At 38.9% G+C, this 27,210-nt stretch overlaps 1 protein-coding gene across 1 annotated transcript; it reads right to left on the reverse strand.

Annotated features, from left to right (window-relative positions):
* Positions 1 to 2,874: 2,874 nt before the first annotated feature.
* On the reverse strand, positions 2,875 to 7,135 carry nudt19 (nudix (nucleoside diphosphate linked moiety X)-type motif 19). The gene is given in 4 exon segments (XM_039612032.1): positions 2,875 to 3,910; positions 4,019 to 4,226; positions 6,201 to 6,235; positions 6,238 to 7,135. Coding segments are annotated over 4 exon segments (1,179 nt in total). The 5' UTR covers positions 6,956 to 7,135; the 3' UTR covers positions 2,875 to 3,692.
* Positions 7,136 to 27,210: the final 20,075 nt, after the last annotated feature.

Genomic DNA, 27,210 nt, shown 5'->3' on the forward strand with positions numbered 1-27,210 from the left:
TTATAATGAAAAGTCTGTTTAAATGCTGGCACATGAAAAGCTGCACATCACATGAGCCCTGATAGGACCCTAATGATCAGCTTCTTCACTATTAAGGATATGTAAAACCTTGTAAAGGTATTCAAGTTTCAGATTCAGATTCATTTCCTGTTTCCAGGAAATGAATCTCTCTCTCTTCTCCACCTCTCAATACAGAAATCCTGTGGAGAAACATTAAAAGAAAATAGTATAACAAAGTAAACAAAGTAGATAAAATGCAAGATAATTCATCTTCTAGCAAAAAAGCTGAAAGCATTCTTTGGTAAGACTTTGATGTGTGAAAATCAGTGGCATGCTCTACTCACATCTGATTCACAGTAGGCTTTCTGACATCTTGTTTATCGTTGCTGTCATTTCACAGAGGCACTATGCTCTTCTAACAGTGAGTCATGGACCTTGAATCTCTCGAAACTCATGACAGACTTACATTGTCATCCGGAAATCTAAAAATATAAAAGCGATTAATTAAACATGAGGATGAGAGGGAGGAGATTTAAGTAGAGAATGAGATGAAGCATCCTCAAACGCTGCCCTTTAAAATTAGTTCCACTCTCTTCCAGAGGAAGAGGAGTATTTATGCAACATGCAACTCAGAGACTGTTTCACTTTTAAATTGCTTTTTAAAAATTTCGGTTATGCAAGATGTTCCTGAAAATAGCCACAGCATCAAATATTTAGAGTGCTCCATCACTCACCTTTACAGGTGAGTAAATCAGGTTTCTCAACATCTGTTTGGAGGTATTTTATTTTAACTTATGCACAACAAAACCATGTATTTGCTTCATTCGCTCGCTTGGATACAAGCACACTAAGCAGACTGGTTCACAAAGAGGTGAGCTACACACTTGGCAGACACAGACCACTGCATCATCACTTCATCTGGACTTAGATGGTGGGTTTCCAAGGTTGTGAGTTGCCATAGAAACCCTTAACATACTCTGCAAACAGCACAGAAGGTTGAGCAGCGTTATTTCAACTCACCCGCTTTCTGCCACCACCATCCTACACACACGGCACTCTGAAGCAGAAAGAGATGAGGTGTGAGGACAGGGGAGGGCAAAAGGGGACAGAAGTTCTGCATCTTTTATCAAGCTGACAGGTAAAATATGTCAGAAAGATAAAAAACAGACTGAGGGCTGCTGACTCGCTACAGTGTGTCTCTTCATTTTTTTTCTGGGAGAAATGTTTCAGTCAGATCAGAGTGACATTAAAGTACTTTTTCTGATGAACACAGGCGACATTATGACAGCATATTTAGATCTATCTCTTGTGCTGGTTCAGACTCTTCCCACGTGTTCTGGTCGTCTAAGCAGTCCAGCAGACAGTGGTCTGTCACATTTAAAGTGCACTTTGTGTTTTTGAGAGTTGATACCAAAAACAGTTACGGAAAAAAAAATCCTGTCTTAAAATACTGTACTGGAGAGATGTGAGAGACGAGGCTATGGGTACGCTGAGCCATATCGTGCCATCGGCCCCTCTGGCCAACACCAGTAGGCGGTAGGGTAAAGTGTCTTGCCCAAGGACACAACGACCAGGACAGAGAGAGCAGGGGGATCGAACCGGCAACCTTTTCGGGAGCCATAGATATTTTTTTTCAACTTACTACAGAAGAAAGAACATTATGAATAAAGTGGTAATATACTTTATTTACATTTTAAATTTTGAGGTTGAATTAGTGAAGGTGCACTTCTGAATTGCACCTTTTCTAAAATGGTGACTGGTGCATAATGTACTGGAACTCTGGGGGTGAGTTCAACCAATGGCCTCTTTTATCTCAAATTAATTTTGTATCTGTACAAAGCTTGCTGTTATGACAGTTAAGTGAAAGCTGAAAGCTAAAAAGAATTTTTTAAATCTTTGGATGCTCATGTTCCACAAAAAACAAAATTTGTCATGTCTTGGATTTCATTTCGGACATGACAAATCATATCCAGACTTTTACTTCAAATCCTGGTTAATAGGAACTGTTTTCTCAGATGGTTTAACAAACTACCTCACACCACCCTCATGGAGCCTGTGTCTGGCTGTTTGATAAGAAACATGCATGATTAGCCCTTTTGAAGTCTATTTGAAAGAACAGAAGAAACACTTCCAGAGCTCTGGTAGTGTTTCTCCTGTTTCTTTCTCATATAAAGAAGCAGATACCAATCCTGCTGCTGGATTGATGCTCTTCCACACTTTTGACGTTGATAGTTGTGAGATACAGGAATTCTTTTAGACAGTATAAACAGGTATGCCATCCTGGAGGAGCTGGACTACCTGTGCAACCTGAATGTACTTTAGGTACTGTTTCATACTACCAGTATTGACAAGGACACTACTGAAAAAAATCACAGCAAAGGAGAGGAAGCACTCATCTGTGGCCACCACCTTTTTTGTTATTGCCCTCCAATGCATGTGTTATCACTTTGATTTGCACCAAAATTAATGAAATTGATTTAAAGCAGTCTATGTCTCTATGTTCCCTACAATATGCCTGAAAGTTAACTGACATTGTGTTATACTGTGATGATTGAACTGAATTGAGAGCCTCAAATTTAATAGGACAAACCATTTGGCTCATTACTTATGCCCATCACAAATAATCATAAGATATAGCACAAAAAGGCGGGTTAAAACAGCGTTATTGAAAAGTTAATATGAATAATGATTAAATATGCTCAATAATAAATTCATTTATATTGGCAAACATCCTGCATGGCCCTGCATGGCATTTACACAAAGTATTTCTCACAAGGCTTCAATTTGTCCTGAAGGACACCGTTCTGGAAAACTTCCACTTATGCACTCATCTAGACAAGGACAACCATGAACACACACAAGAAGACACTCATGTTTGTCAGCAGCTTTTATGTTTAAATTAATCAGGTTTAACACATTTCATTAACAGCATTGCTGTTTTCAATCTATATTTCCAGTAATAAGCACAACTGATTAAACACAGCCTTCAGCTTTCATTACAACAACTGCGACGAAGTTTGAGGACACTCTGGTCCTCTGTATAGTCATGAAGAACATGTCTTGGGATCACAATAACCATATATAAATTTTTATTGGAACAAAAACCTGACCTCTTAATGCATCTGTGTCTGTGCAGGCAGGTCTGTACAAATAAAAATCACAACTTGCTAAAATGGTAGCTGATTTAGTTTGTTATAAGTGCAGCAGTTTAAATAAAATCATAAAAATGCATGTTTTCACAATGAAAATTATTATGCTGCTAATAACCATAACTCTGATCTAATCTTTAAACTGCATATACAATTTTTGAAGTTGCTTTTGGTCCTGATGTAAAAAGCAACTACACACTGTAAAAACAGACACGATCACTGCCATGATTTAAATGAGCTTCCTGGCAGGTCCTGCAAAGTTTGGCTCGAGCTGAAGACTGAATGTCCTTTTTCTTCTGTCCATGTTTGTCTTCTTCTTCTCTTCCAGCTTCATGTACTAGGAATTTCTACCCAAAACAAACCCATCTGAACAACATTAACTCTCAAAGCGCTGCAAAATTTCTAATTTAAATTAACATAATAAAATATACAGTGATGGAAGCGACATGACTGAGACCGATATAAAAATATGACTGTAAATTTGTCTGGTTTTGTGACTTTTTATTTCATAGGCACAGGAGGAGGACAAGGATCACAGGGTTGTCAAAACTGACTTTTTGAGTCATGTGACACTGCTGAATGTGCAACAGGTAGGACGTGGTTGTATTTTGGAGTGATGGTGATCTGTACCCTTAAAGTGTATCGATCTGATATGACAATACGGTGGAGCGGCGAAGCATCCTGATGATCCTTTGATGGAGGGACTGTGTTTTTCGCAGCTTCAGAGTCTCTTGGGCTGTCCACTGGATAAAGTTTATCACCTGGATGAGTAAGCAGTCCAAGAGAAAAAAGCAGAGAGAGAGAGAAAAAAAGATTAAACTACCATAGATAGGTGTAAATAAGTGACTCTATAATGATAAAATCTGCACCTGGCAGCAGCGATATATGGTGTTCATCATTTGATACAACAACGGGCATCCACTGCTCGCAGCCCGCTGTTGCACGCTGGCTGGCGAAGTTGTGGAGATCATTTAGTAGAGGGAAGCGGCACAGGCGGCTGAGTTCATAGAACTGTGGAGGCGCAATCCACAACTCCTGTGCCTGGTAGCTCTGCAAGATCTCTGAGGGTGTGGACCACTGAAACACACAGATGGGGTTAGTGTTTTAGAACTGCAGCACTGTGATCTTACCTTTGATTTGGTACATAATATCGATCAGCTGGTGCAAAGACACCCGAAAGAGCTAGTGTCATTTACCCACTTAAACTAGTGTGTAGCCACATTTTCTGTGTAATTTCAGCTGCAAAATCTCATTTTTGAATTACTCACGCTGACTTATCCGTGTGTAATCAGTGGCACCTGGAAGATTTTAATGATTGGTAGAGGAATTGTATGAAGAAGTTCAGTGTCAGGTGATATCAGTTCTTATCTTGGGAGGTCAGAGAAGATGCTAGCCTCACAGTGTGATTTTCTGAGATCACACTTTTTTTTATGAGGAACATTATTTAAGAGGCAAGTTGACTGCACTGGGAAAATTTGAAAAGGAACAAGTATCGAGCCGCTTCTTAGGTCTATGACATTTTCCAACTGTGCTTCTTTAAAAAAAAAAAACCAACAAAAAAAACCAAACTCTGTGTCGTAAAACAGAAATCATGATTGTCAAGAAACTGATTCACAAGGCGGTAAGCATCACTATCCAGAATTTGGAGGCGTTTCCGTCAGTGAGGACAGGAAGTCACTGAACAAACTGCTTTCCACCACGGACAATCTCACCCACTCCACTCCGGACTACTGAGGCAGCAGAGCTCCTTCAGACTGATTCAAACACACTGCCATAAAGAATGATTGTGAAATCAATCCTATATTTCTCTATAAAACTGTACAATAAGGTTTTGTTCTGTCACAGGTGAACATACCTGTCAGGAATAAGATCTAAAACACACATTTTTGTATTATACCCTTTTATGTTTACTTTTATAGTGTACATATTTTTTGTAAATGCAATTTACACTATTCTCTTGCACTCGCTTCAGTTTTACTCTCTTTGTAATCTATGTAAATTTTTGTGCACTTACTGTGCACCTGTGGCACTTATACATTAATTTGCTGTTGTAAAACAATCATTTCCTTTCTGCGATCAATAAAGTATTTAGTAGTGATTACTGAAAGATCTTAATTTTGCTCTCCGAATTCATTTCTTGTTTCATTTGGGGCATTTCTTTGCTTTACTTTGTGCTCTGGCATGGCATGGGCTGTGGACAAAAAGATCCGCAGGTCTGTCTAAGAAGAATAAATGAACATCTTTTGTTTTTTTTTGGTTTTTTATTTACTTCTCTCACTTCTCTATCATGGCAGCATAGGAACAAGCTGTAAGCAAAAGGTCGATAGAGGCTGTGATCTACCACACCAGGCAAGACCCTCGGTGTAAGTTGTGCAAAGATGCTCCTGAGATGACCACATAACAGTAGCGTGCAAGATGCTAGCAGGCAGGGGATACATGGAACCCTATAACCAAGTGCCTGGCATAGTATACAGGGACATCTGTGCCAAGTATGGCTATATTATATCTTTGCTATATAATATGGCCATACCAAGAAATAGAAAAATCAGAAAAGGAGCCACCCCTCACTGGCTGTAGCTCAGGAGTGAGTTGCTCTACCAGATCCCAGGAACAACATCTGCGATCTCGGTCTAGAAGAGCGTAGTTCTATGAAGAGCAAAGATACCGCAGAGGACCCTCAAGCTCCCAGAACTTTGGTAAAGGTCCTGAAATTTAAGGATACAAGGCCACCTGCAAGGCAAGTGTGGGATTTTCATATTCTGATTAAAATTCTAATTCCTAACAGTCCCAGCTCCTTTGTTGCTGTTTGTTGGTTGTGTATCCATATGAGATTATTGCAGTGCTTTTTAATATTTGGTGAGACCATTTGTAGGGCAGTGCAATGACCCGTGTTTTACCACCTATGGTTCTTTCGGGTTTTAGTTGGGATACTGTTGGATTATATTACTGACCCCTTTTTTAATGAATTGGTAAGCAGGTTTTGATGGTCACATGTGCGTTTCATGTGTCTATAAATAACATCAATTAATATGGCTGGATATATGTAATTACCTGAAAACGCTCAATTTCCTTATCATCTTGTAGCTATGCGGGATCTCCTGCAAGCAGCAGATGAAGAAAGCTGTGTCAAACCTCGTCGTCCCATATCGGCTTGCTGGAGTCAGCCAGTTGCCCCACTCATGTAAAGCCCAGATGTTAGGCAACACCTGCAGCTCTCTGCACATCCTGATGAAGTTGGAGGGGTTCTGGTTAACCAGAGCCCTCCACTTGGTGAGCTCACTGCTGCACAGATCATTCACCCCGTAGTGCTCAATGTAACCAAAGTCCTTTATGTTTTTTAACATTTTTTTCTCCTCTATTTTGGGAGCAACCAGAAGTACGCCAGATTCCTCAAATGTTTCCCTCAACGCGCAGATCCGGAGGGCGACTTCTCCCGGGATGGGAGAGCCTAGTTTCAGTCGGTCAGTAGCAAAGATCGGAGGTCTGGTCTCCAGATGCTGTTTGACACTTCTTAACCCGAAAGTGGGGGAGTTAGTGAAAGATCTGAAAATGTCCAGCCACTCACTGGAAAAATCTGACGCGTCCACCACGCCCCCAGGAAACACATAAGCATTGGGCATGAATCCGCTTTTACCGCTTCTTTTAAGCAGCAAAACGTCGTAATCAAAGAGGGACCTGTGGGGCAGATGTGACTGTCCAGAGCTGCTTTCCCCTGTCAGCGGTGCTCTCGGGGTGAAACCACGCCCGCGTCCTGCAGCTAAAATCAGAGTGGCCGCCTCTTTCCAGTGCTTCAGTGTCGTGTTCATCCTAAAACAGCAGCGGTTTCATTCAGTCTAAAAAGTCTAAAAAGTTGCAGTCACTGACCTCTGTACTTTCACCGTCAGCTGGCTGGTAGCTTTGTTTTGGTGGAAGTCACATGATTCGGGGAGCTGGGGACAGAAGCCGTTATCGCCATCTACAGGCTGGAAGATCAACAAATAACACGATCCTTAAATACAATTTATAACAGTTTTCAGCATCTATCTATCTATCTATCTCAGTTATAATGATGTGTCGTTGTTACTTTGCTGTAAAACTAGAAAAAAGTCTCTTGATTAAAGGAAACTAAATTGCAAAATGTAACATGATTTTAAATAGAAGCAAATATGTAATGTTACATGTAATGCCCTAAATCTTTTCCTCTCTATGTTAACTCGTCATCCTTTATTGGGAAAGGAGCCAAAACTGGTACTCTCAGCGCCACATGGATTTCTCCCAGCCAAGTAGCAAAGATCAGGTTGTGCGACAGACAGTGACATTGTTGCATGACCAATCAGCAGTGGCCTGGAGTATTTCAAGCTTCAGTGTCCTTCTGGATAGCCCCGCCCCCCATTCCCACAAATGTGGTTGTATAAAGTATAAAGTATAAAGCTGGTGCAAGTGTTGCTATGTCCGTTTTTAGACACATACACGATGCACATAGACTATGTAGCATTAACTGCATTATTTCTGAAACAAACAAACAAAAAACAACAAAAAGAAAACACATGCAGTATCCAGTGACACGTTTTACCTACATTTTCAAGCTACAAATAGCGGAATATGCAAATCTCTAAAAAATATAAATAATAATAAATAAATTTATATACAAAATATACAAATATATTGCAAATACTGGTATTTATTTATAAAGATGTGGGCAATCACATGAAATAATTATACCGTACTTAATTATGTTTTTTTTTTTTCTGTAAAAACTGTATCAGGCTGAGGAACATAGGAGGGCAGCCAACTTAACTCAACTCAAGCAGCTTGAACATTACAGGCCATTTTAATGTGATGCTTAGTTCAAAATTACACTGAGTCCCTGAAAAGGTTAAGACAGGAACTGTCTCTAGGTGTTCTCGTTCAGCACATGCAAACACTTTTTTTTTTTTGCTTTAGCAATTTTATTATCAATAAATTGCATATACTGGTACTTTTTTAGACTGTAATACAGTGGTTTTATTCCATTTTACTTCTTTAGTAATCATTAAGCTTTTATTGAATTGTGTAGCTTTAATGTTTTTCAAACCATATATATCTGTAAATATTTGTTTTCAACATAGCTCTACTCGTAAATCATATATTGGTAACTTACCTGATCTGGGTTTGCAACATAAAAATGAAAAAGCCAATAACACTTTAGAGTTAAAACTTTGATTTTCCAAGTATTCCAATAAAGGTTTATGAGAGTAAGGGACTGTTTCTGGAGTTTCAGTGAATGAAAGTGTCTGCCAGTCTGTCAAACTGAAAGGTCTCACTGCAGTAAATATTCTTACTTTCTCACAAATTGTTCTAAACTTTGTTGGTGAAAACTCACTCAGTCAGATCCTAAACCCCCTCCCCCTTGTATGTGTCTGAAACGTGGTCATAAGTTCTGGGTCTCAGGGTTACTGAGTTCATATGCCAGTGTGTTTTTGTGTTAGCAGATTATAACTGTGTCGGCGGCAAAGGTTCAAATTCTCCTAGAAGCGTTTTAAATATTTCCTTTGTATTTCGTAGGTACTCCAAAAGCTGCAAGAACTAGAGGACGCCAGTGTTTGAAGTTGTCCTATAGTTTCTCCCTCTTTGCATTTTAAATGGTTTATGTAAGTACTATATACTCTGAGTTGACTTCTAAGGCCTGATTTACCCTTGTGCTTGGAATCTTTGTAGAATTAGGACATAATCAGAATCAGAATACTTTATTAATCCCGAAGGAAATTAGGGTTACAGCCTATGTTGTTGGCAGACACTGTTGCTCCTGCTAGTGATATGTTAATTACCTTGTGGTTATGTCCCAGTGTTTTATATGCAGTGGCAGCTAATAGAAAGAAATAAAATCCTGGGACTCTTTTATGTGGTCATTTTTTTTGCAGATGCAAACATAGTTGTCTCTCTAGTTTTTCCCTCTTGGTTAATTCCCTCACTTCCATTCTGATAGTTTCAGCAATCTTCCTCCAGGAATTTTTTGAGTCCTTTTATTGAAGATATTTTTGCTTAGATATTAAACATTATTGAGATGGGGATGGTTTTTCTCTCTCTGATAAATTCAAAAGCTTTCACAAAAAGTAGCCCAAAATGCAAAACTCAGTTGTTCTCGGGATTCTTTAGATCATGGCAAGGTGTGTTGCTTTTTGATATCTTTTAAATTACTAGTTTGTTAGACAGGTTCTATTTATGTGATTTCTTTTTTCAACAGGTTTGGCAGTGATATTGAACTGAGATTTCCCAAAAATGTGGTTAATCACATACAAGCGGAGCCAACTCAACTCAACTCAACTCAACTCAACTCAACTTTGTTGAACATTATAGGCCTTTTTAATATCCTGCCAATTTCAAAGTTACAACAAGTACCAGGAACAATGAAGACAACACAATTTTTAATCAGTCATTAGAGGGTACATTCCTTTGTACTTGTTGCAGTAATCCTCCTCACCTTTGTTTTTTGACAGATTGACGGTGTTAGAGTTAAACATCTCCTGGAGGACTGAATGTTCAGACCAGCATTGTTTCAGTGTGTTTCAATGTGCTGCATAAACCACAAAGAAGCACATACTGGCCTTCCGGTAAGACCCAGTGAAGTGTGAACTTGTATAAATAATTGGTCCTGTGTTAACTTCTAAAGTTGTTGAGACACATAATGGATCCCAATCAGTATAAATATACACATTTGTAACTCACTCAAAACCAAATATAATTCTAACCAGATCTGAAGTTAGTTTGGTTTTTCACGTTATTATTATTTCAAACAAAATCTCAAAAATGACATAAAATCATTCCATCTCACTGATGGATCGACAGGCCAAAAACACAAAAGATACAACTAATAAAATACATGTGGACAGGGCTCAAATGAGAAACTTCAATGTTCTAAGAAGGACTAAAGATTAGAGACGTGGGAGTATATTTGATTGGTTTTAGGTGTTTAATTGGAACTTTAGGATTATAATGCCTTAATCTACCTTATCATTATCACTGAGTAACAGATTAGGTGATCTCCATCAATATAATTTACTATTTATGTGAGATGTTGATGACACCCATAAACACACCCAAAGCGTGAACAAAGTGAGGCTTATACGTAACAAGGTTGAAATGGCTCCTGTAGTCCAATCAGGGAGTGCTGTTGGTGGAAGACACAAGTCCTCCAACTCTTCCTTGATTGAGGTTAGTGGATTTAATACTTGATAAAGCATTTTAATTAATGGCTTATATTTTCTAGATCACATACAGAAAAAAACAAACAAAAATGAAATTATTTAATATGGAGTCATCTTTGAATTTGCATCAATGCCTGCACAAATCAAACCACTCAAAATAAAAATTAAAAAGAGTGTTTGCAGACTTTAACAAGCTTCTGTACTTCGCTGAATGAAAGGAAGTACTGCTCCAACAAGAGATCTGTCAGTTTAAACATTGAAATTAAATATACAAGTCCTTCAAGAAGAAAATTCAACATGGATATGTTGGTAATTCTCAGTTAGCTGTATCTAAAATTTGTATCTAAAAGTCGTGTAGGACATGGGAATATGCTTTGAAAATAGAAAAACAAGCACAACAGAAAAATGAAAAATGAATGCTAAAAATTGTAGTCAACATTTGTGAGAGAACTGAAAGATTTGGGCTAAAGGATTTACATACAAAAAGCCAAACAAAACCAGTACTAACACCTAAAGAAGAGAAAACAAGTTTGTAATGGGCTAAAGAAACACAGTCACAGAGTGCAGATGATCGGATAAAAGTGATGTTTAGTCATGAATCACGGATCTACATTTCCCAAAGCGCGACGACACAATTCCAGTAAAACTGAATGCCTGACGAAACACGTGCATTTCCCCATTCATTTATGCAATGAGTCAGCATGTGGTAAAAGTTCAAGGGAGATGGCACCCACCACCACAACAACCTCCACAACAACCACCACAACAACTACAATCACATTTTATTTTTTTACAGGTACTAGTATTTTTTATTTGACTCTATGCGGCTATCTCTGTGCCGCTTTAAGACTCCCCCCCCCCCATCCTGTGGAGCTAATAAAGGATTATTTGGTCTTATCATATCTTATCTGAACCACAGTTATCATTATTGTTACAGTGTGCAAATCCTCTAAGACTCATAGTCCATCATCTCTTAAAACAGATGCGTATGAAACGAGATAAATAAACAGGTTAGAGTATCATAAAATCATTGTCTGCCCTTATCACTGGGCACAACAGTTCTGCAGTGCACTTTTGTTAAAGCATTTGTTTGAATTTGCACTTGCATTAACATCACAGATCATACAAGATTATTCACATAACACATAATATGATCCTATAGACAAAGCTTTCTCACTTTTAGCTTGATTCTCTCATTTCATTGAATATTGTAGCTTGCCATTGCCAGTGTGTGAATGTGTGTGTGAATGGGTGAATGACTGACTGTAGTGTAAAGCGCTTTGGGGTCCTTGGGGACTGAGTAAAGCGCTATACAAATGCAGACCATTTACCATTTTACCATTTACCATTAATGTCTGTAATAGAATCTGTGGATGTCATACTGAAGCAAAGATGTGTATAATAATATCTGTAGGTATATTTAAAGGTGACCTGCTCAGAGATAACTTTACAGCCTAAAATACATGTTCTTTCAGAGGCCGGGGCTTTCTCAAGAGAAAAGAGGAAAGCAGGAGTAGAGTGGAAAGGGAATGTCAAACATGAGCACACAAACTCACAAATGTTCAAGCACACAACTGCAGGGGTGTCACATATCCTTATCAAAGAGGCATTGTGAAGGAAGTCAGGCTAGGTAAACTCAGAAGGAAGGAATTCTTTCAGAGTATCAAAAAACAAAACAGAAAAAAACATAATAGGTGTTTTGGTTCTGTCACTTGTAGTTTCTTACTTGGAGTGCTCACTTAGTAACAGATTAAGTGATCTCCCTTGAGAAATAAAAAGGTATAAATTCAATGAAATAAAACTTATCATGTGATTTTCTTTTTTATAGTATCGCCATTAGACTCTCACTCTATTCTTACTCTCAGTTACTGTTTTACAAAGTTGGGGAGCTGTATATGTTTAAAATTTTGCTATTGCACAATATCATGAGTTAAGAAAATCTGCTGTGTAACTTTGAGAACTTCGCCTTAACCCATCCCCCTTCTCATGTAGAGCTGTCCAATCGCATTCGGGAACCTCCCACCAGAGGGGTTGCTCAGTCTCATGGAGTTTTTTTTTTTTTCAATTTTCATCAGACATTTCTGCTCTACTTCACTGAACTTCATAATTTGTGTGTTCACAACACTGCACCTGGATTTGAAGCTGCATTCAAGGTTCATGGACCAACATTAAGGTTTTTATTTTCTTCAAGTAAGTTAAGTAAGTTAAACCATGTTTTGAAATGTGCATTTCTTTATAATCATGTATCACATAGTATGTGATAGTAATATGTGATGCAGAGCTACTGTTAAATGTAATTACATTCAAGCAATTCTTTCTTAAACAAGTCTTTTGTTATTTGATATATGTTAAGTATTAATACTATAATTTGTAGTTCAATATTATCACTGAGTGTCAGAGTAAGAGACATTTCAGGTCTTTTTCTAATGTTTGACTTACTGCCAGTCTGTACCAGTTCTCCTAATATGACTTTAAGTTGGGGTCTATGTTTACAATACTAATATATTCACAGTTTTTCCCAGTTAAAAAGCATATGAAGCATATGAGCTGATCATTACTGCACTAAAGAGCACCAAATCCAAATGTTCTACTTTTAAATTGTATTTTACAAATCACAAAAAGTCACTAAAATTAACCCACTGATTCTCAAATAGTTAATGAATGTTAAGGATTACAGTTAAGAGTACAGCTCTAAGGCACATGTGTTAAAAATTGCTATTATATTTGTTTAAAAGCTCCACACGAACAATGGCCGTTACATGCTGAATCACCTTATAATAAACTTAAAATCAACCCAAAACCCTTATAAAGATATTTCAGTGATCTCTTTAAGGCCGTTCTTGAGCTGCTCTATTGATAATTAGTCTAAGATATCACTGGATGAGGTTAATACTGTGCTGTAGTGTACTGTAGTGAAACTCTTTAAAATCAAAATTTGTGCAGTTGAGCCATATCTGTTCCTGGTAATGTAATTAAATCTGTAAGATTATGGGAATCAATGTGTGAACAAATTTAGTTTTGATTTGGCTTTGAGTGTAATTTTAGTGAGCTCTTGTTTCTGAGAGTCACTGTGTATCTTGATGAAAGGGAACATTTACTGCCCATGGAAGAGCATAGTTTTCCCTCTAACCCTTATCATGTCATGAAAACCTTTTACAGGGACAACAAAGATGTGTTTCCTGTAAAAGTTAATGCAAGTGGTCTGTAATGTGTGTCAATTCTTATGTTACCTCATAGACCAGTGTGTTGCTATGGATGAAAGTGGAATAAGAAAGAGAAAGAAGTCACAGAATGGCTCCACTGACCTTACCAAAGACAACAAGGAGGTGGTGAAGGCCATTGCTCTTCAAAAAGATGTGAGTATGAACCAGTGTGCTTGACTTTTATATACATGCAGGTTCCTGAGAACAAGTCTCACTAAATTTTCACACTAAAGGATCATCATCCTTACCTTTTTACAATAATAGGGCCTTGAACTGAGTACCAGGCAGTACCACAACAAGCGTCTCTACAGATTAACTCCACAATCATCCACTCAGCAGTGCAATCCAGACCCCTAATAAGCTCCATAAGACCTAAAATAAACTTATGGGAACTGAAAGAGTTTCACTGGTTAAAATAGGATTATTATGATAATCGTTGCTCTCATCCTGGAAAAATCCATTCACACATATTTTCCTGCAGACTTCTGTAATTCTCTTTGTGGCATAAAGAGAAGTCACTGGCTTCATATCAAGCCCCACCAGATCGCTGTTTATTTTAATAGATTTTTAAGGTTTTTACCCAATGTTTGCGTCCTTATATCCTCAGGTAGGACCCTTCTGGGAGGCTGTCTCACATTTGAAGCATAAATCTAAAAGGTGACCACACCTTAGGCTTTGGAATGACCTACCTGAAGAGATAAGGCTTGGAAAATCAGTTTTTATGTTTTTATGTGATATTGCTTTTTTATTGCCTCTTAATTGTGCTGCATGTCTTCTTTTATTATATCGGCATTACAGTCATGGTGAACGCAACCCTCCATGAATTCTAATTCAAGACAGTAAAAAACAAAAAATTCAGTCCTTACTAGGTACTAAAATGTTTTAAATAAACATTAAATGAACAACAACACACAGCATATTATACTGTTTCATTATTTATTTACCAAAAACTGAGCCAAAATGCAGAAGCAGTTTTTTTTTTTTTACAGTACACAAACAAACACAAACTAAGTACACCCAATGATTCAGTATCTTGTAGAACCACTTTTATTAACAATAACTTGAAGTAATCATTATCTTATTGGTCTCTCACATCATTGTAGAGGATTTCTCACCTAATTTTCTTTACAATATTGCTTCAGTGCTCTGAAATTTGTAGGTATTTGTTTATGCACCATTTCAATTAGGTTCAACTTAGACTGGGTCACTTCAGGACGTTGATTAGTTTCTTTTTTTTGCCACTTTATTAAGGATTTGCTGATGTGTTTGGGATCATTGTCCTGGCTCATGACTCAATTTTGGCCAAGCTAGCTGTTGGACAGATAAATCTGACTCTAGAATACTTTGGTATACAGGAGCTAACGGTTGCCATTACCCCTCCAATAGTTTCCTAAACAGTTGGCATAAGTTGTTTGTGTTGATATGGTGTGCCTAAAGGACATTGTTACCGAACCATTTCGCTTGGCAACCCATGCAACTTTTCAAACTTTAGCTGTGCTGCCATGTTCTTTTTAGATACAAGAGGCTTTGTCCTTCCAAACCTTCTACACAAACCATGTTTGTATAGTCTTTTTCAAATTGCACTGTCATGATCCACAACATTTAACATGCTAGCCGAGGCCTGTGGATTCTGAGATACAGCTCTTGTTTTAGTTTTTTTTGTTTTAGTTTTTTTTCGAGCATTAAAAGCCTGACCTTAAGGGTGAATTTTCTGGAATATTCACTCTTGGGAACATTGGGAAGTGTCTTGAAAGTTGGACCTATTACCCTTTTAAGATTTATTGGCAATAATAATTGCTTCTTTAATATTTTTACTAATGTATTTCCTTCTTAGCATTGTGTTATCAGACACTTGAATGCTTCAGACCCATAACTTGACAAAGCGTCTGCATTTAGAAGTGGTCATACGTATGACTGATGATCAGTTAATCAACTGTATTTGATTACTGGCAATTGACTGGTACTCAATTCTCACTTAATGAGATAGTTTTCTGTTGTTGTTGTTTTGTTTTTTAACACACTGCTTTTGGCTTAGTTTTGTTAAATACATGAAAAAGTATAATGCAATGTTTTGTTAAACCAGATGATTTTTTTTTCTATTATGTTTTGATACAAAAAAACCCCCTTAGAATTGAAAGAGTGTGTAATTTTTTTTACTTTGACTGTGTGACATTCCTCCTGTTGTCTTACTGTTAGTGGAATGTAAGCTGAACTACAGGGAGTGCAGAATTATTAGGCAAATGAGTATTTTGTCCACATCATCCTCTTCATGCATGTTGTCTTACTCCAAGCTGTATAGGCTCGAAAGCCTACTACCAATTAAGCATATTAGGTGATGTGCATCTCTGTAATGAGAAGGGTGTGGTCTAATGACATCAACACCCTATATCAGGTGTGCATAATTATTAGGCAACTTCCTTTCCTTTGGCAAATGGGTCAAAAAGAAGGACTTGACAGGCTCAGAAAAGTCAAAATAGTGAGATATCTTGCAGAGGGATGCAGCAGTCTTAAAATTGCAAAGCTTCTGAAGCGTGATCATCGAACAATCAAGCGTTTCATTCAAAATAGTCAACAGGGTCGCAAAAGCGTGTGGAAAAACCAAGGCGCAAAATAACTGCCCATGAACTGAGAAAAGTCAAGCGTGCAGCTGCCAAGATGCCACTTGCCACCAGTTTGGCCATATTTCAGAGCTGCAACATCACTGGAGTGTCCAAAAGCACAAGGTGTGCAATACTCAGAGACATGGCCAAGGTAAGAAAGGCTGAAAGACGACCACCACTGAACAAGACACACAAGCTGAAACGTCAAGACTGGGCCAAGAGATATCTCAAGACTGATTTTTCTAAGGTTTTATGGACTGATGAAATGAGAGTGAGTCTTGATGGGCCAGATGGATGGGCCCGTGGCTGGATTGGTAAAGGGCAGAGAGCTCCAATCTGACTCAGACGCCAGCAGTGCTTTAAGTGGCCCAAAAGAGGTGCCGGTACTCTATTTTTTTTTCCGCCTCCCCTGAGGTAACAACAACTATATTGAATGGGTTTTATATACAACAGTCAACAGACAACCTTATACAAAATAATAAATCATTTTATTAGTTTGTGGATTTGCTTGAGCTAGAAAGAGCTACTGAACATAAATAAAATGTGCAAAAAGGTATTGAAAAAATACCCTTAGAAAGAGCTACTAGAAAGAGCTACTGAACATAAATAAAATGTGCAAAAAGGTATTGAAATTTTTTTTTAACAAAATGTACATAAAATAAATTATAAACTAATTTGTATTTTGCTCTCTCTTGAGTCACTGCTGGTATCAGCAGCAGCACTTGTAAAGTGTACCTGCAGAGCTTGGTAGTTCTCCCATACTGCTTTCACTGTTCTCTCACTTGAAGCAACCCAACGCACTGATAAAACACGGCCTATCACAAGGAGACGTTGTCCAACATTGTGAGCACTCTCGGTTAACTCCCTTTGGTTTTTGGTGATGCATGGTAGAGGGAGTAAAGCTGATCTAAGAATATTTTAAAGTGGTTGATTCCTCCTACCTCCTTCAAAACATCACAAACTGCCAGTTCCAGTCTGTGATTGGAACAATGCCAGACAAACAGGTAAGGGAATTTGGAACAAAACTGCGCAGCAACTCCTGCTTTCCTCCCAAGCATCACTGAGGCTCCATCACAAGCAAATGCCAACAAATGTTCCTGTAGGTAGTGAGGGTCAAAGCCATTATTATGAAGACATCCTAACAGTGCTTCAGTGATGTCCTTTGCTGTGGTCCCCTGCAGCTCAATCAGTTCAAAAATATTGTGTCTGGATTTTCACTGGAAATAGCTGACCGCAGGCACACGACAAGCACAGACTTTCCACTTATTGTAGTGGATTCATCAATGAGCACACACAATTTTCTTTCATTCATCACTATGTCATTGACTACCTTCTTTCATTTCAGCTGCAATGTGATCCAGTATATTTGCACATGAGTTATTAGAGTGCAAAACTCTGCCCATCTTGACACCATTTAAGACTTGCAACTGGACATCTATTGGCATGTCTGTAAAGGGACGCCCATGCTTGCCAATCTTATAAGCTGTTCTAAACACATTGCAAGTTGAAGCGTAGTCAGCCTTTCTCATATCTTCAATGTGTTTTGCATTGTATTTTGTGTTGCCTTCTCTTTTATTTCAACTGCTTTCTTGTGATAAATTGAGTCTCTGTGCTCTTTTATTTTCTTTCGTAGTGAGTTTTGTTGTGCAGCCTTGTCCCTTCCAAAAGACGAGATTAAGCACCCACTCCACTGCTGCGACACTCTCTGCCCTTGCTGCATGTCCACGCGAGCACAAACTTGACTACACACACTACAACCCAACTTTTGATTTCTGCTGATCAGCCACTTGTAATTTGTGGAGAAATACCGGACTTGTGCTATTTGTTCCAGATGTGTCACATGGAGAAGGTCTTCAACTCTAATGATTTCCTTTTTTCCCCCTCAGTACAGGAAAAAAAAAGTGAAGGTAAGAAAAACTATTGCAAAAAACTTCTGCAGTGTCTTCTCATCATCTGCTTTAAGGTTTATTGTTCTAAAAAGTAAGTAATAATCTTTACTTTTGTGTTGACAAAGATAATTTTACTGTGTAAAATTAGTCAAATGAAGATTTTTTTAAGCTTTACTATAACTGAACTCGCATTTAAAAAAAAAAAACAAAACTTTTTTGCTCTTTGGTCAAAGGCTCAGAAATGAGCTGCATGTTTCTGGGCCTTTAGCCATGAAACATGCAGCTTTGAATAATAATTTACACCTGAGTTGTCAATCCATGTTGTATGAAAACATTGATGACATATATGACAACATATAAAATTTCCATTTCCAATGCAGGAATAAAATTCCAACCTCACATTAATTGTAAATTGAATTCTGATTTGATATGGAAAATCCTGCTTGCAAGCTCAAGAACACGGGTTGATTATGTTTTCATTTTCTTTTTCTGCCAATTTGAGCAGGAAAACTTTAATATTTATACATGTATTAACACAGACTTTGCTACTCTATTCAAAGTTGCTAAGAATAAAAAGTAAGTCAATAATAAACCACAACACCAATATAAAGATTTTTCTTGCTACAAACTTTAGATAATCTGTCATGTGAATTTTCATTTCAGCAATAAGACGAGCTGCTCCCCCGTCCTCCCAAAAAGAAGACCCGGCGGTCAAGTAAGTTAAATGCAGAGGATCAAAAGTTCTGTTTGAGACTCACGCTGGAAATAATGTGGAAATATGATTCTAGAGGCTCTTGATAGGTTTCATCACTCTCCGACTTCACATTTGATAAATATCGTCAGTTATTTCCTCTTACCTTTGCTGTTTTGCTTCGACCACGATAAACTCATACTTCCTGCACAGCTCTCTCTCTCTCTCTCTGTGTACTCAAAGTTTCCCATCTCAAATCTCTGTTTTCTGCATTATTCGCTTGCTAATTATGTACCAGTCTACTGTTGTGTACAGGCTGTTGTTTTTTTGTTTTTTCAAAAATGACCCTTGACAAGAAAGCCTCATTTCTGCTGTTCAATACCAAAGAAATTTAATCTTTTAAAATCTTTTTTAAAATGATGCCACATTGCAAAATGCTAAGCTGTGTCTCTAATAAAACCTCTGTAACTTTGCTCTGCTTCATGTCAGCAGCATCAGGTAATGTTCACCTGTTGAGTCATGGTTTTCTTTGGTTTTTCTTTTGCTTTTCTACTGTAAAAGATTTCTTTAAGGTAAAGCTCCTTCATGTTTTTCTGTGTTTTATCCTGAGTTACTTTGACACAAACGCATCTGCTGTGATTTTTACACATCTGATGAAATCTGACAAGTGTCAGAACTGATAAATGATCATAATTATAATATTTCTGACTGACTGAGGCTAAATTTCCCTGATTCAATTTGATTCGAATCGGGGATCGAATCGATTGTAGAAATCAGTGATGAGACCCAGCTCTATTTCATACATAACTAGAGTTACCCACTGATGATAACTGATGACAGTGTGCTCAGATTGTTCTTGAATGTGGAGCTTGTAAGTGTCTATTCAGCACTAAAAGGTTTTTGTCAGCTTAATTTAACTTGCAGTACTTCCTGTAACTTCTGTCAGTTAGACAGTAATTATGCCAAATAAAGGACACTAATTTGAATTGATTACTCTCATGCTGTATAACAGTTCTGTAACATTCTGTTTGCACTTCCGTCAGTCTGGAAAAATCACACCCATCAGATTCACATTGATGTGATAGTTACATGTTTGCTCACTGGTTTTTCTCATGTCTGCAGATTACAAGAGTACCGCCGGGCATGGGAAAAACAGCCCCCGCCGGGTGAAGCGGACCGGCGGGGGCTGAAGACCCGAATTCAGGTATGTGTGGGATGAGAAAAGAAGTTATTACACCATCAGTTTCATTGTCCTGGGCAGCAATGTTTGTTGGAAGTACTTATGTGTTTTTTTTAATGTGTTTTTTTCAGAAGCAACTAAGGAGCGGGGTGACCCCAAAAACAACAGAAAAACATCCTGCACCACCAAAGTAAGTACCTTTGCAGTAGTAGCACCCAGATTGTCAGCATAATGGTATTTTGCATTGCATTGCTGTTTTGATGCAGTTTTCTGTCTTCATTTATGTTGGAAGTGATAAGTAGAGCCGTACGTTTTAATTTTTTTCAGAAATCTCTCAGTCAGACCGTGGTATATCATGTTTAGGTGGAAACTAGTGAGCTAACTTCACGAAGCTCCTGACTACTTAATTAAGTATTCTTTTTAAGATTCAAGATTAAGAATCTTGAATCCTCACCCTTCTTGAGCTTCTTGAGTGATGTTGCTATCACTTGGTATACAGTGGCTTGCAAAAGTATTCGGCCCCTTGAACTTTTCCACATTTTGTCACATTACAGCCACAAACATGAATCAATTTTATTGGAATTCCACGTGACAGACCAATACAAAGTGGTTTACACTTGAGAAGTGGAACGAAAATCATACATGATTCCAAACATTTTTACAAATAAATAAAGTGGGTGTGTTGATTCATGTTTGTGGCTGTAATGTGACAAAATGTGGAATAGTTCAAGGGACCGAATACTTCTGCAAGCCACTGTAGCTATATCTGTCACTTCTTCCTCTGCTTATCCACCACTGCTATATATATTCCAGTTTTCACGGTGGCACGTGGACCTGTAGTTCACCAGGTTCCTTCGTCCTCTCCTCCCGCCGAGCTCCTATGGTGAGTCTAGTTGAACCAATAGAAGTGTACTATTTTTTTTCATACCTATATCTTTACACGTAAAAGATACAAAGTCACTGAAGTCACAGAAGTCACTAGAACTGTAATTATGCCAAATAAAGGACACTAATTTGAATTGATTACTCTCATGCTGTATAACAGTTCTGTAACATTCTGTTTGCACTTCCGTCAGTCTGGAAAAATCACACCCATCAGATTCACATTGATGTGATAGTTACATGTTTGCTCACTGGTTTTTCTCATGTCTGCAGATTACAACAATACCGCCGGGCATGGGAAAAACAGCCCCCGCCGGTCCGCTTCACCCGGCAACAGGGCGATGCTGGGGAGGCAGGTGAGAGCAGCTGGTGGCGTTTGGTCTGATGACAATCTTCTTTCCCTTGTTTTAGTGAGACGGGAGGAGAGGATGGACAAGGCCCATAAAAAAATAAAAACCCCATATCAAGCCATGTGTGTGTGGAGTGCATTCTACAAATACGTACAGAGAAAAACCCAACAGTCATACGACCCCTTATGAGCAGGCACTTTGGTGACAGTGGGAAGGAAAAACTCCCTTTTAACAGAAAGAAACCTCCAGCAGAACCAGGCTCAGGGAGGGGCAGCCATCTGCTGGGACCAGTTGAGAGAAGGTATTGCGTGCAGCAGCAACCACAGCCTCCCAGACACTGTTCAGAGAGGTGTACTGTTTTCCCTCCTTGTAAATCTCACATTTGATGATGGACCACAGGTTCTCAATGGGGTTCAGATCAGGTGAACAAGGAGGCCATGTCATTAGTTTTTCTTCTTTTATACCCTTTCTTGCCAGCCACGCTGTGGAGTACTTGGACGCGTGTGATGGAGCATTGTCCTGTATGAAAATCATGTTTTTCTTGAAGGATGCAGACTTCTTCCTGTACCACTGCTTGAAGGTGTCTTCCAGAAACTGGCAGTAGGACTGGGAGTTGAGCTTGACTCCATCCTCAACCCGAAAAGGCCCCACAAGCTCATCTTTGATGATACCAGCCCAAACCAGTACTCCACCTCCACCTTGCTGGCGTCCAGTGCTTTAAGTGGGCCAGTACGCGCCGGTACTCAGTACCACCACTTCTCAATATAGCTCTTGAGAGTACCGCCACCTCTCCATGCGCCCAGAACGTGCTTTTAGCGTACCGGTACTCTCATTTGCACATCTGTTATAATCGTTTGGCTGCGCTGCCGCTTTTCAGAGCGCCCTTCACAAGCACGCTTCCTAATTCGTCCCACCGAGAGCAGAGACTACATTACCCATACACCAATGTGTTTTACAAGTGAAAAGCGCATGCGTCACTTTTGCCGTTGTCATGTCAACAACTCAACGTGGTCCGGAGAGGGTGTGTAAAACGCGCAAACAGCTGCTCGGTTAAAATACAAAAACAATGAACACTTCGGAATTTGTATGTGCTTTGGAGTTTGTAGGTATTTTGGAATTTGTGCGTGCGTTTTGGAGTTTGTACGTGCTTTTTGGAGTTTAAATGTGTTTTCAAGTTTGTATGTGCTTTGGAGTTTGTACGTGTGTTTTGGAGTTTGGAGAAGCACGTACAAACTACAAAGCACGTACAAACTCAAAAACAAAGGCTCTCCTCAAATTTGCCAGAAAAACATCTCAATGATTCTCAGAAGTTTTGGGAAAATATTTTGTAGAGTGGAAGGTTTGCATTCCATTACATCTGATGTAAAGCGAACACAGAGTTTTATAAGAAGAACATCATATTAGCAGTCAAACATGGTGGTGGTAATGTGATGATCTGGGTACGATGGAGCTGAAACACACCACCAAGTCCCCCTCTGAATGGTTTAAAAAAACAAAAACAAAATTAAGGTTTCATAGTGGCCTAGTGAGTCTTAAATCAGATTGGGATATGTTGACATGACATGACCATTGATCCCTGAAAACGTTTCTGTGTGGCTGAATTAAAACAATTCTGTAAATAAGACTGGATCAAAATTCTACCACAGTGATGTGAAAGACTCATTCCCCGCTGCCAAGGGTGGCACAATCAGTTAATAGGTTTAGGGGGCAATTATTTTTTCACATAGAGTGAGAGCGATTTGGATAACTATTTTTCTTAAAAAATCATCACTTAACAACTAATGACCTTTGTCTGATATTAATATTGATTATCTGAAACATCTAAGTATGACAAATATGCAAAAGAAAACTTTTTTTGGTCACATTTTATAATGATGGACAGAATCTGACTTTTTTGCAGTAAACTAAACTGCAGCTGCTGATGTCAGTGGCTCCAACTTTCGCCTTGCATTTTTGAAGTTGATTAGTCACTATCAGCATTATATTATATTAAACTACAAAGCACGTACAAACTCCGAAGCACGTACAAACTGCAAAGCACGTACAAATTCCGAAACACGTACAAATTCCAAAGCACGTACAAATTCTGAAGCACGTACAAACTGCAAAGCACGTACAAACTCCAAAACACGTACAAATTCCAAAGCACGTACAAACTCCAAAACACGTACAAATTCTGAAGCACGTACAAACTGCAAAGCACGTACAAACTCTAAAACACATACAAACTCCGAAGCACGTATAAATTCCGAAGCACGTACAAATTGCAAAGCACGTACAAACTCAAAAACACGTACAAACTCCAAGAACGTACAAATTCTGAAGCACGCACAAATTGCAAACCACATACAAACTCAAAACACGTACAAACTTGAAGCACGTATAAATTCAAGCACGCGTTACAAATTGCAAAGCACGTACAAACTGCAAAGCACGTACAAACTCCAAAACACGTACAAATTCCAAAGCACGTACAAACTGCAAAGCACGTACAAATTCCGAAGCACGTACAAACTCAAAAACACGTACAAATTCCAAAGCACGTATACAAACTCCAAAACACGTACAAACTCCAAAACACGTACAAATTCTGAAACGCATTACAAACTGCAAAAGCACGTACAAACTCCTAAGCACATACAAATTCTGAAGCACGCGTACAGACTCTAAAACACGTACAAATTCCAAAGCACGTACTTTGCAGTTTGTATGTATTTTGGAGTTAGTACATGCTTTGGCGTTTGTAGATATTTTGGAGTTTGTACGTTGTACGTGCTTTGCAGTTTGTACGTGGTTTGGAATTTGTATGTGCTTTGGAGTTTGTACGTGTGTTTAATTGACGAGAAACAGCTAAAGACAATGCCACGTTGTGATTTTTGTGGCAAGTCCGTGAGGACACTGAAGGGTTATGTGCTTCATTGCAAACTTCATCGAAATGAGCGCGATGCACATTTAAGTGTTTTGGAGCCGACTGCAGGCAGACATTTTGCAAGTATGGGGCTTTCAAGGCGCATTTTATCGAAAGCACATTTCTCCCACTCCTGTTACCGACAAGATTACGCTTAGCACTTTTAAATGCGCAGTGGCATTGTGTGAACGTCAGTTTACAGACTCTTTACAGACACTTCTTCTCCTGTCCTATTTTGATGAGAGAGAGGAGAATCTATTCCATCATGTTGAACAAACATGTCTGGGACACAAGATTCAAATGGAAAGCCTGCCAGTAACCATGTAACCATGGGTGTGCGTAATTATTCAGCCCCCTGAGTCAATACTTTGTAGAACTACCTTTTGCTGCAATTACAGCTGCCAGTCTTTTAAGGTACGTCTCTACCAGCTTTGCACATCTAGAGACTGAAATCCTTGCCCATTCTTCTTTGCAAAACGGCTCCAGCTCAGTCAGATTAGATGGACAGCGTTTGTGAACAGCAGTTTTCAGATCTTGCCACAGATTCTTGATTGGATTCAGATCTGGACTTTGACTGGGCCATTCTAACGCATGGATATGTTTTGTGTTAAACCATTCCATTGTTGCCCTGGCTTTATGTTCAGGGTCGTTGTCCTGCTGGAAGGTGAACGTCCGCCCCAGTCTCAAGTCTTTTGCAGACCCCAAGAGGTTTTCTTCCAAGATTGCCCTGTATTTGGCTCCATCCACACATCAACTCTGACCAGCTTCCCTATCCCTGCTAGAGAGAAGCACCCCCAGAGCATGATGCTGCCACCACCATGTTTGACAGTGGGGATGGTGTGTTCAGAGTGATGTGCAGTGTTAGTTTTCTGCCACACATAGCGTTTTGCATTTTGGCCAAAAAGTTCCATTTTGGTCTCATCTGACCAGAGCACCTTCTTCCACATGTTTGCTGTGTCCCCCACATGGCTTGTGGCAAACTGCAAACGGGACTTCTTATGGTTTTCTGTTAACAATGGCTTTCTTCTTGCCACTCTTCCATAAAGGCCAACTTTGTGCAGTGCACGACTAATAGTATATGGACAGATTCCCCCACCTGAGCTGTAGATCTTTGCAGCTCGTCCAGAGTCACCATGGGCCTCTTAGCTGCATTTCTGATCAGCGCTCTCCTTGTTCGGCCTGTGAGTTTAGGTGGACGGCCTTGTCTTGGTAGGTTTCAGTTGTGCCATACTCCTTCCATTTCTGAATGATGGCTTGAACAGTGCTCCGTGGGATGTTCAAGGCTTGGGAAATCTTTTGTAGCCTAAGCCTGCTTTAAATTTCTCAATAACTTTATCCCTGACCTGTCTGGTGTGTTCTTTGGACTTCATGGTGTTGTTGCTCCCAATATTCTCTTAGACAACCTCTGAGGCCGTCACAGAGCAGCTGTATTTGTACTGACATTAGATTACACACAGGTGCACTCGATTTAGTCATTAGCACTCATCAGGCAATGTCTATGGGCAACTGACTGCACTCAGACCAAAGGGGCTGAATAATTACGCACACCCACTTTATTTATTTGTAAAAATGTTTGGAATCATGTATGATTTTTGTTCCACTTCTCACGTGTACACCACTTTGTATTGCTCTTTCACGTGGAATTCCAATAAAATTGATTCATGTTTGTGGCTGTAATGTGACAAAATGTGGAAAAGTTCAAGGGGGCCGAATACTTCTGCAAGCCACTGTAGCTATATCTGTCACTTCTTCCTCTGCTTATCCACCACTGCTATATATATTCCAGTTTTCACAGTGGGACATTTGCCTGTGGTGCACATGGGTCGTTTTGTGTGTCATCCCGGCGAGCTCCTAAGGTGAGTCTAGTTGAACCAATAGAAGTGTACTATTTTTTTCATACCTATATCTTTACACGTAAAAGATACAAAGTCACTGAAGTCACAGAAGTCACTAGAACTGTAAATGATACTAACCCCATCCATGGTTGGTGCATTGTGTGCTTATTACAGTTTTTTTTTTCTCTCATAACCTTACTGACAAAAATGGAGGCCTAATACAGAGTAAAAATTGTTCAGACACGAAAATTAAATCTGAAGGATTTTTTGCAGCTTACAAAACTGATGAAATGGAGAAAATCAAAAAGATACTCGTGAAACTGTATACATCAGAAAAGAAAAAAGAAAATATATAAAATCTGAGAACATAGCACCAATTACTGTACAGTCAAATAAAGCCACGCTACACACCTTCTGCAACCACTTTATTAGGTACGCCTGTTCCACTGCTCATCCCAGTAATCCAAATGTCTAATCAGCCTTTCACATCAGCGGCAACTCAAAGCCTTTTAGGCATGTAGACATGGTCAAGACAGCCTGCTGCATTTCATACTGAGCATCAGAATAAGGAAGAAAGAGGATTGAATGTGGTATCATTAATCTCACACAGCCTGAGCCATTTACATGGAATGGTCTGAAATGAGAAAATTCCAGTTATCCAGTTCCAAGATATCTTTACCCAGCAGTTCTCTCGGTAAATGTACAGTCCTGATCAAAAGCTTAAGAGCACTTGAAAAATGGCAAAAAAAAAAAATCTTATTTTGCATGGTTGAGTCTTAGCAGGGTTTGAAGTATATCTTCAACATGCAACAAGAAGAAATAGGAGTGAGACAACACATTTTTTTATGAGCATGCAATTTATTGGAAAAAAAAAAGCTTAAACTGAAACAGGCTATTTTACAGCTGATTAAAAGTTTAGGACCACATGCCTAAAAGGTCAAATCTGTGCAAAAATGTAGTCACAATCCCCGCAGGATAAGGGACCTCTTCCAGGAGAATAACGTCACTCTTCTGGAACATGCTGCATGTTCCCCTGATCTAAATCCAATTGAGAACCTTTGGGGATGGATGGCAAGGGAAGTTTACAAAAATGGACTACAGTTCCAGACAGTAAATGCCCTTTGTGCGACCGTCTTCACCACTTGTTCCCACTCACCTCATGGAAATGCTTGCATCAAGCATATCACAAGGAATTATTGAAGTGACCAATAATAACAGTGGAGCTACTCATTACTGAGTTCATGTTTGAAACTTTGATTTCTGTTGGGTTTAACAGGTGGTCCTAAACTTTTGATCAGCTGTAAAAACAGCCCGTTTCAGTTTAATTGTTGTTGTTGTTTTTTTAAATAAATTGCATGCT

The sequence above is a fragment of the Oreochromis aureus genome, linkage group 1, assembly GCF_013358895.1.
Source record: "Oreochromis aureus strain Israel breed Guangdong linkage group 1, ZZ_aureus, whole genome shotgun sequence".
NCBI classification, from domain to species: Eukaryota; Metazoa; Chordata; class Actinopteri; order Cichliformes; family Cichlidae; genus Oreochromis; species Oreochromis aureus.